At 38.7% G+C, this 15,871-nt stretch overlaps 3 protein-coding genes and 4 non-coding genes across 7 annotated transcripts; 6 read left to right on the plus strand and 1 right to left on the minus strand.

Annotated features, from left to right (window-relative positions):
* Nucleotides 1-28: 28 nt before the first annotated feature.
* rpl7a (ribosomal protein L7a) lies at nucleotides 29-2,488 on the plus strand. Its single transcript, XM_072672248.1, has 7 exons — nucleotides 29-169; nucleotides 413-562; nucleotides 829-969; nucleotides 1,448-1,527; nucleotides 1,783-1,913; nucleotides 2,111-2,180; nucleotides 2,333-2,488. The coding sequence occupies exons 5-7, from the start codon at nucleotides 1,816-1,818 to the stop codon at nucleotides 2,435-2,437; spliced, it is 273 nt and encodes a 90-aa protein (XP_072528349.1). The 5' UTR covers nucleotides 29-169; nucleotides 413-562; nucleotides 829-969; nucleotides 1,448-1,527; nucleotides 1,783-1,815; the 3' UTR covers nucleotides 2,438-2,488.
* On the plus strand, nucleotides 265-338 carry LOC140538437 (small nucleolar RNA SNORD24). Its single transcript, XR_011977758.1, has one exon. It is a non-coding gene; the product is annotated as a small nucleolar RNA SNORD24 (small nucleolar RNA).
* On the plus strand, nucleotides 649-720 carry LOC140538442 (small nucleolar RNA SNORD24). Its single transcript, XR_011977759.1, has one exon. It is a non-coding gene; the product is annotated as a small nucleolar RNA SNORD24 (small nucleolar RNA).
* Nucleotides 1,602-1,668, plus strand: LOC140538434 (small nucleolar RNA SNORD36). The gene has a single exon (XR_011977757.1). It is a non-coding gene; the product is annotated as a small nucleolar RNA SNORD36 (small nucleolar RNA).
* On the plus strand, nucleotides 1,964-2,035 carry LOC140538427 (small nucleolar RNA SNORD36). The gene has a single exon (XR_011977756.1). It is a non-coding gene; the product is annotated as a small nucleolar RNA SNORD36 (small nucleolar RNA).
* A 1,065-nt stretch (nucleotides 2,489-3,553) lies between the features above and the next one.
* surf1 (SURF1 cytochrome c oxidase assembly factor) lies at nucleotides 3,554-9,776 on the minus strand. The gene is made up of 9 exons (XM_072672188.1): nucleotides 9,624-9,776; nucleotides 8,718-8,787; nucleotides 8,280-8,401; nucleotides 8,121-8,203; nucleotides 6,957-7,151; nucleotides 6,535-6,607; nucleotides 5,026-5,188; nucleotides 3,942-4,023; nucleotides 3,554-3,771 (listed from the first exon to the last, which is right to left on the minus strand). Exons 1-9 carry the CDS (start codon nucleotides 9,684-9,686, stop codon nucleotides 3,705-3,707), a joined length of 918 nt encoding a protein of 305 aa, XP_072528289.1. The 5' UTR covers nucleotides 9,687-9,776; the 3' UTR covers nucleotides 3,554-3,704.
* A 70-nt stretch (nucleotides 9,777-9,846) lies between these two features.
* Nucleotides 9,847-13,186, plus strand: surf6 (surfeit 6). The gene is made up of 5 exons (XM_072672175.1): nucleotides 9,847-10,048; nucleotides 10,147-10,251; nucleotides 10,913-11,143; nucleotides 11,233-11,315; nucleotides 12,317-13,186. Exons 2-5 carry the CDS (start codon nucleotides 10,158-10,160, stop codon nucleotides 13,025-13,027), a joined length of 1,119 nt encoding a protein of 372 aa, XP_072528276.1. The 5' UTR covers nucleotides 9,847-10,048; nucleotides 10,147-10,157; the 3' UTR covers nucleotides 13,028-13,186.
* The last annotated feature ends 2,685 nt before the right edge of the window (nucleotides 13,187-15,871 follow it).

Genomic DNA, 15,871 nt, shown 5'->3' on the forward strand with positions numbered 1-15,871 from the left:
TACTGTGCTTATTGATGCTAACGAGTCTGTTGTTTTTGTTTGCTTTAGCCTAAAGGAAAGAAGGCCAAGGGGAAGAAGGTGGCACCAGCCCCTTCAGTGGCCAAGAAGCATGAGGTCAAGAAGGTTGTGAACCCCCTTTTTGAGAAGAGGCCGAAGAACTTTGGCATTGGTGAGTATCTGTTGGGCCTGAGAAGTTGTGACCTGCTCTTAGCTGTGATCTTCAGTAGTCTCAGTAATTGTTGGTCTCCCTTGTGTTTGATGTGGTGCAGATGATGATAAAGAATATTTGCTATCTTATCAGCAATGCAGACAATCTTCCCACCAAGATCGCTGATGCACCCAAAAATTGATTCATGTCTCATATCTAGCATCAAGAAAAATGCTCACAATGTGCATGCTTCATCTTAACCAGGTCAGGACATCCAGCCCAAGAGGGATCTGACCCGGTTTGTGAAATGGCCACGATACATTCGCCTGCAGCGCCAGAGGTCTATCCTGTACAAGCGTCTGAAGGTCCCCCCTGCGATCAACCAGTTCACCCAGGCTCTGGACCGCCAGACAGGTAAGAGGCTGCAAGCTGACAGCAGAAGTGGGCTTAAGTGCACACTTGCATCATATATCTTACATCAGGCCATCATGTTAAAGCTGTGCAAATGATGTGAACGAATATTTGCTATCTGAGGAATCAGTGCTGACACTTCCACCAAGATCACTGATGCACTGTGGTACTGTAGTTAAACCAAAATTGGATGGTAGCTTTTAATTGTACTACTTATGGTGTTAAATGTGTAGTGACTTACTAACTTGCATTCTCTTGTCATTCTCCAGCCACCCAGCTGTTCAAACTGGCTCATAAGTACAGACCCGAGACCAAGCAGGAGAAGAAACGCAGACTGCTGGCTCGTGCTGAACAGAAGGCTGCTGGGAAAGGGGATGCCCCAACCAAGAGGCCCCCTGTTCTTCGTGCAGGTACGGCATTAAATATAAATTTTTCTGTGAACTCATAATTTGGAGGTGCTACTTGTTAAGTCTATTAAGGGAACATGTGTGGCTGTAAAAGTTTTACTGGAGCATTCAGAAAATGCTTAACTCCTAGACAAAACATATCAGAACACACTTTCATGCTAGAGTGTGGACAAGTGGGGGATTAAGAAGAAATATGGCCAGCTGCGGGCAATGAGCCTTCATGTAGTGATCAGTGACTGGGTATTCCTTTTGTGAAGAAGACCTCAGCCTGTTGCTTGAGTTCTAAGGTGTCATCTGCCTAAAATGCATGCCATGATTGTTTTAATATGCAGAGTGTATTGACTGATCGCTTCTAATAGTGGTCCTTTGTGGTAGTGCCAAATCCAGGCTGTTTTGTTTCTGGACGAATGGCTATGTTCGCTGATGCAGTAGATGCATATTTTTAAAAGCATTTTCTGACTCTTTGCTTCCTTGCTCTCAGGTGTGAACTCTGTGACCTCACTGGTAGAAAGCAAGAAGGCCCAGCTGGTTGTGATTGCACATGATGTGGACCCAATTGAGGTGAGTGTGCTGGTTCTTTTTAAAGGGCTGAGGAACTACTTGTTTGTCTGTTTAGCTGTTAATCATGTGGTTGTCTGCAGTGATGTTTTGAATTTCTTCACCTGAATTCTGTGAAGATAATTATTTGTAACCCTGAGCAACTACCACAGTTGTGATCTGAAGCGGAGTATAACTGATAGTATTGTTGTAAAGGAGTAATGTGTAGAACTTTTGAGTGTCCATAATAACCACCAACCTCCCCCCTTATCTGTTTAGCTGGTGGTGTTCCTCCCTGCTCTTTGCCGCAAGATGGGTGTCCCTTACTGCATCATCAAGGGCAAGGCCAGACTGGGAAGACTGGTGCACAGGAAGACCTGCACCACTGTCTGCTTTACACAGACCAACCCGTGAGTAGCGTTCTTTTTAAAGTCCAAGCATAAAGTGAACACTGCCTCCTTTGCTATGATGTCTGAATTTCTTCACCTGAACAACCATGTGGTTTCAAATGAGCTTTTTAACCCTGAGCAAAGAGGTTTCTATTTGGTTGATGTCTTTTTAAACAAAAGATCTGAAATTAATTTGAGTTTATCTCCCTCTCTTCTAGTGAGGACAGGGCTGCTCTTGCCAAGCTGGTGGAGGCCATCAAGACCAACTACAATGACAGATATGAAGAGGTCCGTTTATTCTTCATTATTGAATTGTTGGGTCTTTTTAAAAGCAAGCACTAATGTTCAGCTCCTTTTAAGACTTTAATTATACATACTTTAATTATACTCATACTGGGTTTGCTGCAGAAATTTGAATACACTTTATTCTTTTTCTCTAGATCCGTCGCCACTGGGGAGGCAACATCATGGGTCCTAAGTCTACTGCTCGCTTTGCTAAACTCGAGAAGACAAAGGCCAAGGAGCTCGCCACAAAGCTGGGTTAAACTCCCACTCATGTCTGTTTATGTAAAAAAAATAAAAAGGAAAAAACTAAATGTTTGGTTTCCCTCTTCACTGAGTGGGTTGTGTAATCATTTGGTGTCTGTTATACATAAAGTACACTGCAATGTCTTGGCTTAATTTGTCTGCCCATGATTGGTACATCAGTACATGAAACTGCTGTGGTTTTCAACACATGGATTTAAAGGGAACTCTTAAAGACCAGCAGATCAGCAATAACATTTTGATGTGGGGGGGGAACAAACCTTACAGTGGTATCTGCCAAAAGGTGGGATATTGGACAGCAAGTGAACTTCAAGGTTATTTGTTAAAAGCAGGAGTGATGTGCAAGTGAATGACAAGGACCAAATTGATTGCTAGACAGTTTAGAACATCTAAAAAAAAAAGTGTTCTAAGAAAGGACAATTGGTGCACTGGGAATATGGTAATGGTCATCTAGGGTTCATGGAGGCCAAACTGCACCACTTGCAGGACTTGAAGGGTCTGCTACTAAAGACTTTGATACCATAGGATGCCTTCAACTGTCTTAAGGAGTTGATGCCTCGGATGGTCAGATCGGTTGTGGTAGCATGAGGGCCTTATTGGCATAGTAAGTGCTAATATTATGGATTGACGTGAAGGCCTCTAGAGTGTGTTGTACTACTTGTGCAAAGGAAGCTAAATATTTTATTAATCAGATCCTAATAGTTTCAGATTTTGTTTGGGTTTTTTTGAGCATGGACTGCCACACAGTGAGGAACAGGAAGGTAGTGTACTGTAGCAACAAGCTGCTTGTTAAGAAACTAATTTGGAGGAAGGAAATGCTAACATTACAACCTATAAAATATATTTCTCACTTTATTTTCCAAAAAAAGTGTCACTAACATTACATAGTGCAGTAGCAGCGATATAGTAATTATTCCGGTCTCTCCCAATTTAGTGTACCATCAATGATTTTAAATCTGTTCTATTTTATTGTTTTTACAGCCACTCTACTAAATGCGATTCAGGTTAGCAAACTGTATTAAAACACATGATTCCAGTTTTTGGATGTGCGTCATGTAAGGTGTATTAAATAAGCCTTTAATAATAATTGCCAACAGAGAAACTGAGCTCTTAAGTATTTGTATAAACCTGTATTTAGGAATCACTAGGCTGTTTGTTTTCAACTTCTTGTCCAGATGGGTTCCAGATGATGGGCTTGTCCATTCAGAAGTAGTAGTAGAATAAAAAAATAAAATAAACCTCATACTTGTCAGAACTCAGGTTCTTTCAGATACGAAAGGGCTTCATGTACTTGGCATACCACATGTATCCAGTAATAATAGAAAGCCCATACCTAGAAAAAAAATCAAAAAGAAATGATCAGATACAAGGTTAAGTACTGAGGTGTACCTTTAATGTCAGCTGTGACTCACACGAACACTAAAACTGAGCATGTACATACAGGACTACACAATATATACACAATTAAAGTAACAGTAGTTACTTTGCCAAAGTTTCACTCACCATGTAAGGATGTACTGCAAGTGGTCATTCCGCAGGGTCACTCTTGTCTGGCCTCCTATTGGCCCTCCTGGTACTGTGCTATCTGCATGGCAAGTTCAGATTTATTTAGCCTCCAATGATGTCTGATTCCTAAATAAATCACTCATTTCTTGTCAATATGTCCAACTGATTAAAAAGTGTAGTCTTTTCTGTAGAATCTACTACTACTTCTAATAATAATAATCTGTATTTATAAAACATCTTTTGACTTAAAGTTAAATTCAGTAACAGTAATAAATGATCATTATTATAAATCAATGGAGACCAATAATAAATAATTAAAGTTTAGGATTAATTTAATAGATGGAGGCAATAACATAAAACAACAGTTACGCCTTAGACATCTACTCTGGTCTACTGTAAGCCTTGTACAGTCAACTTGGTTTAGCCACTACCCTATCCCCCTATAAAACTATTAAATGATATATCTGAAATTACTGTCCCTGCTAGAGGTAAAATTTCAAAAATACACTGTTTTCATTTGTCCCTCTGCTCTTCTTATTAGGAAACATCAGGAGGAGAGATTTACATTTAGACACTGAAAACAATGAGTGGTGTTTAAAATGGTTTGTATTCTGATACTGGTATCTGGAACTGGTACTGGATGTGTACTGAATTAAGTCCAGAGTAGCCAAAGAAAAAACAAAACATTGCCCTTTTATATGATAAAATGCATTTAGTACATGCTATCCTCTATCACATGTCCTTTCTTGCAGTCAATATCTGATTTTCAGTTATATTTTGGACACACCTCATGAACAGCTATACATGTGCATAGGTTGAGAGATGAGCTGAGAGATACAAAGCAGACATCTCAGGTGAAAGAATCATGTGGACTGAGACAGTAGAGTAATATAACAGGATTTTGCGCAAATATGACACGGGTTATGCAGGGTTACTCAGTTCTAGTGAGAGGTCTCATGTAGCTTTGTGGGTATAGGCTTGGTAATAGGTAATAGGTTTAATCTGCTCTTATTCTAATCTTTTTTCTGTATTGCAATTTAGTATTTGATAAAACAGAAACAAAAAAAAGGAAAACACCAACCTGACACAGCATCAATGAAGATTTCCTCGGTACCAGCAGCCTTTGCCATGGCCTCCACATCACGGACGTACCACTGGTTTGCCTTCTCGTTGTTCTCAGGGGTAAATGGTTTCCACTTCTCTGTTAATCGAACCACGCCCACCAGGTCCACCACTTCTTTCACCTTATAAAAAAAACAACGAAGTGATTTAACATGGTAAAACAAAGGTGTGCAGTCAACTGCATTAAAACATATTTAATACTAGAAATGTGTTATCTGATTATTATTAACCATAGTTAGATTGATAGAAGAAGCACCAAGATATGTTTTTTTTTTCATTTACATACAGTTGCAAGAAAAAAAACAAGTGACTTGCCTGGATTTCTGCACTGATTACTAATAAAACCTGGTCTTGGTCATTTTCCAAGTTGTAATTATAAACATACATAAACTAAACACATCTAACTAAGCTAATAACTCATAAACTGTTGTACTGATCATGTGTTTTGTTGAGCACAATGAGTAAACATTCATTCATGGTTCACATTAAACAATCTCTCCTAAAAAGAAAACATTTTCAGTAACCAGGCTTTATTTAATGGGCAAATCACGAGTGAACCCCACACTTAACACAATTTGCTTCCAATAACTCTAGTGTTCCACTCTTTATAGGTTGTCCTTTTTATATATATATTGCACATTTGATTCAGAGCTATGAAAAAATGTAAATTGCCACTAAACACGTAAAAGTATGGAAACATAAGCTTCCCACAGCTTTTTAATCAGTGTTTAAAATTCACATTTTAGAGCAGTGAAAAAAATACCAGATTAGAAACAAAAAGTGTTTCTGCAGCAGTTTCACATTAAGGTACCTGTCTCTGTGTAAAAAGGTACTGAAAGAAACTGCAGTGTGGGGCTTTTAAACAGCTGCTGAAACCCCCCAACACTACATGAAAAGAAAAGGGGCTGTAACAATGTTCTATTAAATGTCTGTTTAATGGTAATACCTATTTATGACTGGCTTTTACTGGTTGTTTAAATGTTTAGTTTCGTTAAGGATATGCAAATAAAAATGTTCTATGTAACAAAAAAAAATTCAGTAAGCTTCATGGTATCTGTGCTCTCTATTGCCAATACTGTGTAGAAGTGCCAGCATTTAGGCGCAACATTAGCTATTAATAAACCAATAGACAAATACAATCTAACTAAACTAATAGCTAGTGTTGTGCCAGTATAGGGACAACACTAGCTATTCGTTTAGTTAAATTGTGTTTGTCTATTGTTTTATTAGTTTTATTGTTGTTTTACTAGGTCAATGCAGAAATCCCTATTACATACTATTCCAAAGGGTTCACTTCCTTGCATCTGCTGATGTAGATAGTGATACGGATGCATTCATATTTACAGAAAAAACACTATGTTTGACGGTTGAGGGTTACAAATGCAGTGAAAGTAGCTCAGCTACACCTTTACTTTCTGCACTTCCAGAGTGCAACAAATACATCATAGGCAGAAGATGGATAACTTACCTGACCCTTTGGCCGGGTTTCTGGACTAATTTTATTTTTGGGGACAAAACCTCTGTTCACCAAGATCGTGATCCTGAAAGATGGGAAAAATTATGATGTACATTAAAAATCGCTTTCTTGTTTCAGTTGTAAAAGAAGACTTTGTCATTTTCAACCTAATCTCCATCTGCTGCATCAGTCTCAGTGCTGAAATCAGCGGCACCTGTATAATCCTTTGAATACACATTGGAAATATGTGATGTATTACTGACTATGGTAACTGACTGCATACTAAAAGATACAGCATGCAACAGACTAGGTTACAAAATGCCAGTATAGTCATCTAAGCTTTGATTTGTGTTGGTTTATGAGTGGCAATGTATGTTTTTGAGGAAGAGAAGTCTATGCAGGTAAATGGTACATTTGTGTGTGTCTATACACACCCAAGATCAGTGCAGCAGAATGGTGTGACGACATAAGCTCCAATCTGTTCACTGTTTGACGACAGCCTTCCCACATTGGAAGCCTCTTTATCAGGGCGAACTTGGGAACGGGGCAAAATGTACATCTCCCGAGAGTGATCAAACTGCCCACGCACCATCACACGTCTGTAGTTCAGATCCTTCAGCTCCACAGGACTGTCACATGATCACACACAAACACAAACTGCATCATCGTTCCAGAGCACAACACAGATATTTGATATTAACTGTAGAGTTACATTCAGTATATTGTCATTTTAGCCCATTATGCCCAATATTGAGTAGTCCCCCTTGTGCTTTGAGGCATTCAAAGCACAAGGGGGACTACTCAATATTGGGCAAGTGGTATTAATGTTATGGCTGATCAGTGTGTAGCTAGTACTCAAAACCTGGTAATAAATACACACAATATGTACTTGTGACAGGACCCCACAAGACCTGTGAAGGCATCCTGTGGTATCTGGCACCAAGACATGGTGCAGCAGATACTCTAAGACCTGTAAGTTGTGAGGTAGGGCTTCCATGTATCGCCTCAATTAGCTTTAGGTGCCCCTGATCCTGCAGCCGGGTGAAAGGTGCTTCCTTCCTTAGAATGTATTTTGTATGTACTGACCCCTGCACACCAGGAACACCCCCACAAGACCTGCCTGATGTTTTGGAGATGTTCTGATCCAGGCATCTAGCCATCACTATTTGGCTCTTGTCAGAGTGGCTCAGATTCTTATGCTTGCTCTTTTTTCTTGCCCTTAACACATGCCCTTTACGGTGAGAACTGCTCACTAGCATATTAAGTAAAGGTAAGGGAACCAATCCTTGAAAGGACATATAAACAGTTCCTGAACATTTTAGAGCACAATTCCTATTTATTTACAGAACACGTACTGAAAACAATTAAACATACATAACTTCAAACCTATTACTTTTGCACAAGCAGGAGTGTTTTATCTGATTGTGAACGCTACACCTCTGCAGGAGATGTTTATGCCACTGTACTGGTTATTTTCAGAAATGTCAAAACAACCACAGTCATAAAAATGGATTCATCCATGTTGTTCTGTAATGTCACAGTTTTGTCTAAGCAGACCAGTAAATGTATGGCGTGTGGCAAAAATGGCACCAACTCACTCTGTAGGCAATGGGATTGGATCTGCTGATATTTGTTCCGAAAGTTGTTTCAGCAACAATAACTTCCATTCCCTGCGCCTCACCTACAAATACATATGGGAGCCGTTCACATATTTGACCAGTCAACATTTTACCATCCTAAACAGTGGATGAGAATACCTGCCATGTCCCCAGGCAGAAGGCGGCGAAAGGGATCAGCAGTAGCAGCATTTTCCCCGTGACTTTATAGGCAATCTGTGGTGAATTCGTTTGAAACCGTTGACTCACTTTATCAAGTTTAACTGTAAAACACAACAGAAGATGAACCAGCAAAACCTGCAGTGTTGTTTTGTGATATTAATCATCTGCAGTAAGTGCTAGAGCACTAGATATTCTTTTAGTAGTAAATGCTTTCAAACCTAAAAACATTCAAATCAGTGGATGATGTAATATACACAAATTATCCTGCACAATCTAGCAGACATGGACAACCCAAGCACATTTACTTTAATACAAATATAGTTTAAATGCTAATATAAACTAAAAATAAGTACAATGGTACCAAAGGCAATTTTGACAAAAGCGAATAAATATTTTGACACAAGTTAATAGTCTTACCATTCTCTCGTTTAAACAAAACTTGTCTTGACTTGTCAAAAAGATTTCTCTTGGAAATCACTGTCAGGGTCTAGAAAAAAATTTAAATAAACAAGTGTAGATTCATTTTTGCGAGCAATTATACATGACCTCTGTGCCAACCACCCTGCCCCTACTTAAAACCTTTAAACAACATAATAACAAATAATAGGCAAAAATAGACAGTCTCTATATGTTAATTATTAACATATTAATATCAATTCCTAAATAAAACAACTACACACTAAACACAATAAACACTGAATTACATTTAAGTGGTTTTTTGAAACATTACAATGAGCAAACATGTATTGTATAAGCATTTTACATAATCTGTAATATAAGCGTTTTAGATTTTTTTAATTAAAACAATACAAAATACTAACTTAATTATAAAATGAGGCTAAAACAAGTTTGTTATGAATTAATATCATCACAATCATTATATAATAATAATTATTATTATGCAATTTTTTCTTTTACATATTTAATTATATATACACACACACATTTATATTTCTATTAATATTAGTATTAATATTAGTAGTTTTTATTCAGTTGGGGTTCTTAAAGAGCTTTACACAGAAAGCATGGAGATATTGGATGGAAATAAGTAGCAAGAGCATCACTATTGCAAGTAACTGAAGATCAAGAAACCCAAATGAGCTACATGTGCTTTCTTAAAAATTGTTGTAAAAAATGCAGTTTCAGACATGTCCCCTGTTAAGCTGATTTAGAGTGACTAACGTTTATTAATGGGAAAAAGGAGACTCAGCTAGTGACTGCTTTAGCTAATCCTGATGATCCTGGGACCGAGACTAGCTAAGATAGCTGGGCTACGTAACATGAGCACATGACCGATTTATTAATGCGGAAAAAGAGACTTACATTAATCTTAACGATCCTGCGACTGTGATTACATAACATGAGCATACACTTAATGCCACTCATGTTGAAATCGGTTATCTCAAAGTCTGTCAGGTGTCGAACAGGTCAGCTCCTACATAACGTCCGCCACAGAGCGCAGGTGAGGAGGGAAGGATTTCACTGCAACACTATCCAGAGGAGGGCATGTGTGCGCATGCGCGATGTCAAACACATGGTTCAGGAGTTAGAGCAGTTGTTGTTGCAGAAACACGTTGTGTTTTTGTGACAGTGCACACGTTAAAACCTGAAAGTTTAAGCTGTGGAAGAATAATAATATTAATAAATAATGTGACGCAAAGTTGTCTCACACGGTTGCTTGTTTTTATTACCTCAGGAAGACACTTGTTCATTAAGTGTTGGAGATCGTAAGTTTGGCCTCGTCGAAGGTAAGCAGCTAGCTAGCTAAATAAAGACAGAAGTGTGTAGTGTGCATGGTTAGAAACTACCTTTTACATGATTCTCACTTTTTATGTGTTTTGTCCAGTTTCAGCAAAGATGTCCAGCCTTGCAGCGAAGTACGACTACCTGGAGAAGCTGACCCGAAAAGTGTGCCATTCCCAGACTGATCAGCCTAGGCACAAACCCTACGGTAGGGCCCTGTTCCTGTGTGTTATTACCAAAAGGTGCTTTAGGTAAAGCCATATAAGAAACACTTATGGTTCCCTAAAGAACCATGGGCCTTAGTCGCCAAAGTAATCACACGAATATATAGATCTTTCTTCAGAAAAGTCCAACCAAAAAGTCCAATTAATTAATTAAATTAGTCCAATTTACAATGGTAAATGTCAGAGTCTTCATGAAATCTATGTAGCAAGATGGATTTTTTTAAAGAATGGTTGTTAAATAAGGTGACATGTTTGTAAAAGTGTGAAGATACTCTTAAATTGGTAATTAAAAGCCAACATGTTTTTATTTATTTATTAATTTTAACTTCCAGTGGGCATCAATGAAAAAAACATTGTATCCCAAGTAATTTGGAGCGTTCCTACTGGTCCATTCGGCATGACATTTTTGCCTAATAGAAAACGTGTTAACCATAATAACCACAATGATACACCCCATAGTTTTCTTGATCAGGCACATTGAGAGCCCTGCAGGCCACTACAAGGTGGTTACTGGTGGTCCACAAGTACAGTTTGCTCTTAACAAAGGAAATGTAGTGCCATTAGGGCAGTGAAGTGAATACAGGCACCTTTTAAGCATAAGACATTTTTTTTTTTCTCTCATTTTATTATTCATATTATTTTCAGTTCCGTTTCGTGGCCGTGTTGGTAGTGACGGTGGTGGTGATGAAGGTGGTCCCCCTAAAAAAAAGCAAAAGAAGAAACAGAAGCCTACCAAAGGAAATAACCTAAACACAAATGACAAAAAGCCAGCCCCTAAGACCATCCAGAAAGCAGCGCAGAAACAGACCATCACAGAACAGAAAGCTCCTCAGGCCAAAGTTCAGAATGGGCATCAGGTGCAGAACAAGACTGAAGGTAAAACAGTGTAAATTTAAATTGATAGGCAATGATTTCTGTATGGACTTCTCCAGTATGTTCATTAACAAATTTCATTCAATTGCAAGGTACAAGGTCAGAGGGGGAGTTTAATGCCGTGGATATTTTAAGGAAACGACTTCACCAGAAGATTGAGGAGTCCCGTGGGCAGGTACATTAAACAAAGGAACACACAACACCCTTTTGACTTTGAAAAATGAGATTTAGACATGCTAGAAGGTGTCAATAAATTTCTCGTTATGATTAGTAATTTTAACATATGGAATTATATTCATTAGTTATTTCATTTTGTGAAGCTCTTTAGAATTGATTTTTGTTTCTTTGTTTACCACAATTTTCCTCCCTACTTTTAGTTGGGCAGTTACCCAACCCACTCATTAGTACTCTGCACCTCTCACATGTAATGCTTCAGACACATACGCAAGCAGCCACCAATGCAACATCACCAGGCAACCAGTATGCTCAGAGGAAAGTGCCAGCTCTGATGCATCAGTGAGCAGATGGTTGTGCCAGCAAGCATTACACTGATGTGATGTGTGGCGAGAGAGCGTGAGGTCATTTGTGCTCTCTCGGGTTTCAGCTGCTGTTGGCAGGCAGCATGGCAGGATTTATCATTTTGATAAATCGCTAATGTCTGTTTGCATGATTACAATCTGTATTTTACTCCTAAGTAAGAAACAGAGCCTGGACACAAATATTGTAATTTTTGCCATTCATATCTGAATATATACTGGTGACTGGTACCCATTTGCACGTTTTCCATTGTGTCCACAGTGTATCCAGAAGAGATCAGATTTTTCCTTTCCACATGAAAAAGTACATCAACACATACATCTTTTCCATTTTTACTTTTTGTTGAAGAGGCAGTGAATTGTCTGCATCAGTGGAGGAGAAGCCCATGTCTTTCAGTTGCTATTAGGAGGGATTTTTTTGGACTTGAGAGAAGTCAAGACTTGGGGAAAGAATCATTCCTGGCTTTACTGATCGAGGATAACCATGATTCTGTATTTACGGCACTAGACGTTTATCTTAATCATAATCTCTTAATCAAATCCCCAATTTAATAAGTACTATTCATACTGTTCATTTAGCTTCTATTTTGTATCTTCTACTTGTATATTTTAAGCCTTGACTCTAATTGTCTCACTTTAGGGTCCTCCGAAGGATCCCTCTTCCGAGGAAGTGCAGAAAAGACGAGCAAAGCGGAAACAGGAGAGAGAGCGCAAAAAGAGGAAAAGGAAAGAGTTCCGTATGAAAAAGGCTCAGAGTGCTTCAACAGTGGCAGAAGAAGAAAGCAAGCCCGCCGTAGTGTTAACGCCTCAGTCCAATTGTGCTGAAACCAAAACTGCCAAAAAGGACACAAGCACAATTGTCTTCAACAAGGTGGAGGTTGAGGCCGATTATGTGGACAAAGGCACCAAACTAAGGGAGAAGAAGAAGAAAAGGAACGTGAAAGGGACCCTCACGCCGCTTGTAGGGAGGAACTACAAACAGCTCTTGACCCGAGTCGAGGCTAGGAAGGCTCGTCTCGAGGAGTTGAGGGAGAAGGACGAAGAGAAAGCCAAGAAGGAGGAAGAGAAGATGAAGTGGACTAACATGCTCTACAAGGCAGAGGGCATGAAGATCAAAGACAACGAGCAACTTCTACGGGCTTCCTTGAAGAGGAAGGAGAAGAGCAAGGCTCAGAGGAAGAAAAAGTGGACGGAGAGGAGCCAACTTGTGGTGGAGAAGATGCAGCAGAGACAGGACAAGAGACGTAGGAACATCCAGAAACGGAAAGACAGCAAGATGGATAAGCGTAAACAGAGGGCCAGGAAGAAGGGCAGAGTGCTGCCTGAGGATCTAAAGAAGGCTGCTCTATAGAGATGGAAGGAAAGCAGAAATGGGGACACACAAGGACAGAGATTGAGTGAAGTAAAGGACAGAGAGAGAAATGGAACTATAAAAAACATCCATCAGAATGATCATGGCTTTCACTTGGTGTAGAAGTATGTTATATGGAATAAAGTCTTGGGACACTGATATGTGTAGGAATCCCAATACTTTTGTCCATATAGTGTAACTGACTGGGTCATGCAAAAAGTCCAGGAATCTTACTTTTATTAAGTTGTGTCATGGCCCTGTGTACTTATATGCAGTTAAAGGCAAAGGTTTGGGAATCTCTGGTCTAATTTCATGCATGATTAATTTAAGTGAAAAGAAGTATGACCTTTTGGGATTGGGGAAAAAGTAAAACAAGTAAAGTGTGGCAGGTACAAAGGTTGCATTTGGCACATTAAGTAAGTTGTGTGCTGTTTTGGCCCCACAAAAATATTACATAAAATGAAAAAGGAAAAAAAAGAAAAGAAAAAGGAACTTTTTCTAAAAAGTTTATTGTAGATGTCAGATGAATTTTCTGGTTATTGGAACAGGGGTTTCCAAGCCTTTGCTTACGACTGCATAGACTACCATCCGAATGTTTGGAATCGAGTTTTTTAATAAAGGTGATGGTTCTATAGAGAACCATGTCAACTCAAAGAATCCTTGGAATGCTTGTGTTGTTAAAGGGTTCTTCTCATTGCTGGAAAAAGTAGACGGTTCTTCATAGAACCTTATGAACATATTTCTGTAAAGTAACAAAGGATAGCTGTTGTTATAAGGCAAAGAACCCCTCTTCATTACTGTGTGGAATCATACTTGCATAAAGTATGAAATGAAAATCCTGTTTTTTCACAAAATTAAAAGCCTGAAAAATAACTTTAAAAAAACATCACATCTAAATGTATCGTTTATCATATGTTTTTGTTCCCAAATACTGATATTGGACCTCTGCAACAACATTAAAAAATTAACATTTTCTAGATTAACATTTTAAAAATTAACATTTTCTAGCACAAGTTCTTGCAAATGAAACAAACAAATTACATGGTTATAAACTTTTAAACCGCAAAAACAGTCCAGAATTGAGTTAGGTGTACCAAAACGTGGTGTGTTCCGTCTGGGCTTAGAAACCACTGACAAAGGCTTTACTGATAATGGGCAGATACAACTTATGGATCAAGCTTTGTCTTTGGTAAAGTTATGTCAAAAGATATCATCTAAAGTATGTTCATTTGCATGGTTATTAGTTTTTAATTATACATAATTGGACCAAAATTACTGTTTTATACCACAGACAATAACTACAAGACATGACTTGCGTTTAGGGTTACTCCAGAACCAGGACAGGGACAGTGGGAAGAAATATTTTTGTAAAATATGGCTGATTTTGACTGCCTGTATCTTGGCATGTCCCATCAAATGTTCAGCTCCTTATACAGTTGATAAATATTTTTCAGTGTGTTTAACAGTTTCTGACTGTGATTGGAAATCGTTAGGGTTTAATTCTGATTAGGAACTAATTCAGTAAATACCTTCACCTTATACCAGTGTGGTCAACCTAGATTATTGGTCTGCTAGATGTTTAATCACATACCCTTCTACCTTATTCACTGTTACTTTGTTTTTGACCAGCTGTTGTTGGTGTTTAAAATGTTTGTGAGCAGCCAGACTTTAGGATGAGCTAGCTAGTGTTGTCCAGCCTGAAAAATTAGTAGGGTGACAATTTAATAAAAATCTGGACCTTCAGATTTACGAGGGGAATATTAAAATCAAAAACCTGTAGACGCTGGGTGTCTGATCTGGGAGGAAGGAAAAGTGAAGCTCGTCTGAATACACCCCGGCAGACACATGCTACACCAAGGACATGTACAATTGGGGCTTCCCAGGTTTATGGATGTCAGCATATTTTTAAAAGTATGCTTTAATCACCCCTTGTAATGAATGTATTTTAAAGGTACAGCCAAGGCAGATTTGTATCTAGGTGTCGCTGGCTGAGAAGTACATCAACTAAAAGCACTTTTTTGATTGGATACAAGCAGAACTAAATCGACCATATTAGTCAACAAAAATATGTGCAGGAGTAACCTTTGTTCAGAAGTCCAGAGAAGGAAGCTATATAAACCGCATGCAGAATCAGACTTTTTCAGACTGCCTTGGGGAATGCTGGCTGTCTCAGACTAACGCAGTGGTCTTCAAACCTGACCATGAGGGACCACTGTCCAGCACATATTAGTGCTTTCACTTCTTCCAGCACACCGACCTAGCTAATCAACTCATCAACAAGTCCTTACTGAGTTAAAGTGGGTGTGTCAAATCTGTAAAACACAGAAATGTGCATGGCAGTGGGCCTCTATGAACCGGGGTCTGTAAATGAAAAATTTAACATGCTCACGACTTTTGTATTTGGCAGCATCTAGCTTAAGGTATCTTCTGTATTCTGGGCCATACAAACTAGCTAAGGGTATTTTCTGAGTAAACAGTGAAGCAATTTTGTAAGTCACTCTGGATAAGATCGTCTGCTAAATTCCTTACATGTAACAATACATTTTGAGTGGTGGGCCTAGCAATGATGCAGGCTAGTATGCCTGATTCTCTCGTATCGTGTCAGTGTGACTGCTGAGAACGATCTGTTACCCAAATGAATTCACATCTCAATAAAATTAACCTCTAATAGAAATATTTGAGCATGAAACTAAAAAAGTCAATTTTGGAACTGTTAGAGTTGTGGGCCCAGTCTAATGTATTTTCATGGGCTCAAAATCACTGGCAGCCCTTGGTTTGATTTGTACCTAATTAATATTTCAACTCGGTTTAGCCGTTCTACATGCAGGTTATTGCTGAACTTAG

Source organism: Salminus brasiliensis, chromosome 1 (genome assembly GCF_030463535.1).
Source record: "Salminus brasiliensis chromosome 1, fSalBra1.hap2, whole genome shotgun sequence".
In the NCBI taxonomy this organism is placed as follows: Eukaryota; Metazoa; Chordata; class Actinopteri; order Characiformes; family Bryconidae; genus Salminus; species Salminus brasiliensis.

What these genes read in the sequence shown, in the direction of transcription:
- rpl7a (XM_072672248.1), top strand. Translation starts at nt 1,816, where the DNA reads ATGGGTGTCCCTTACTGCATCATCAAGGGCAAGGCCAGACTGGGAAGA. An exon ending in TGCTTTACACAGACCAACCC is followed by an intron (nt 1,914 to 2,110) that starts GTGAGTAGCGTT and finishes CCTCTCTTCTAG; the next exon opens with TGAGGACAGGGCTGCTCTTG. An exon ending in ACAATGACAGATATGAAGAG is followed by an intron (nt 2,181 to 2,332) that starts GTCCGTTTATTC and finishes CTTTTTCTCTAG; the next exon opens with ATCCGTCGCCACTGGGGAGG.
- surf1 (XM_072672188.1), bottom strand. Translation starts at nt 9,686, where the DNA reads ATGAGTGGCATTAAGTGTATGCTCATGTTATGTAATCACAGTCGCAGG. An exon ending in TTCTGCTGCACTGATCTTGG is followed by an intron (nt 6,608 to 6,956) that starts GTGTGTATAGAC and finishes CCCATCTTTCAG; the next exon opens with GATCACGATCTTGGTGAACA. An exon ending in TTGCAGTACATCCTTACATG is followed by an intron (nt 3,772 to 3,941) that starts GTGAGTGAAACT and finishes TTTTTTTTCTAG; the next exon opens with GTATGGGCTTTCTATTATTA.
- surf6 (XM_072672175.1), top strand. Translation starts at nt 10,158, where the DNA reads ATGTCCAGCCTTGCAGCGAAGTACGACTACCTGGAGAAGCTGACCCGA. An exon ending in GCCTAGGCACAAACCCTACG is followed by an intron (nt 10,252 to 10,912) that starts GTAGGGCCCTGT and finishes TATTATTTTCAG; the next exon opens with TTCCGTTTCGTGGCCGTGTT. An exon ending in GGTGCAGAACAAGACTGAAG is followed by an intron (nt 11,144 to 11,232) that starts GTAAAACAGTGT and finishes TTCAATTGCAAG; the next exon opens with GTACAAGGTCAGAGGGGGAG.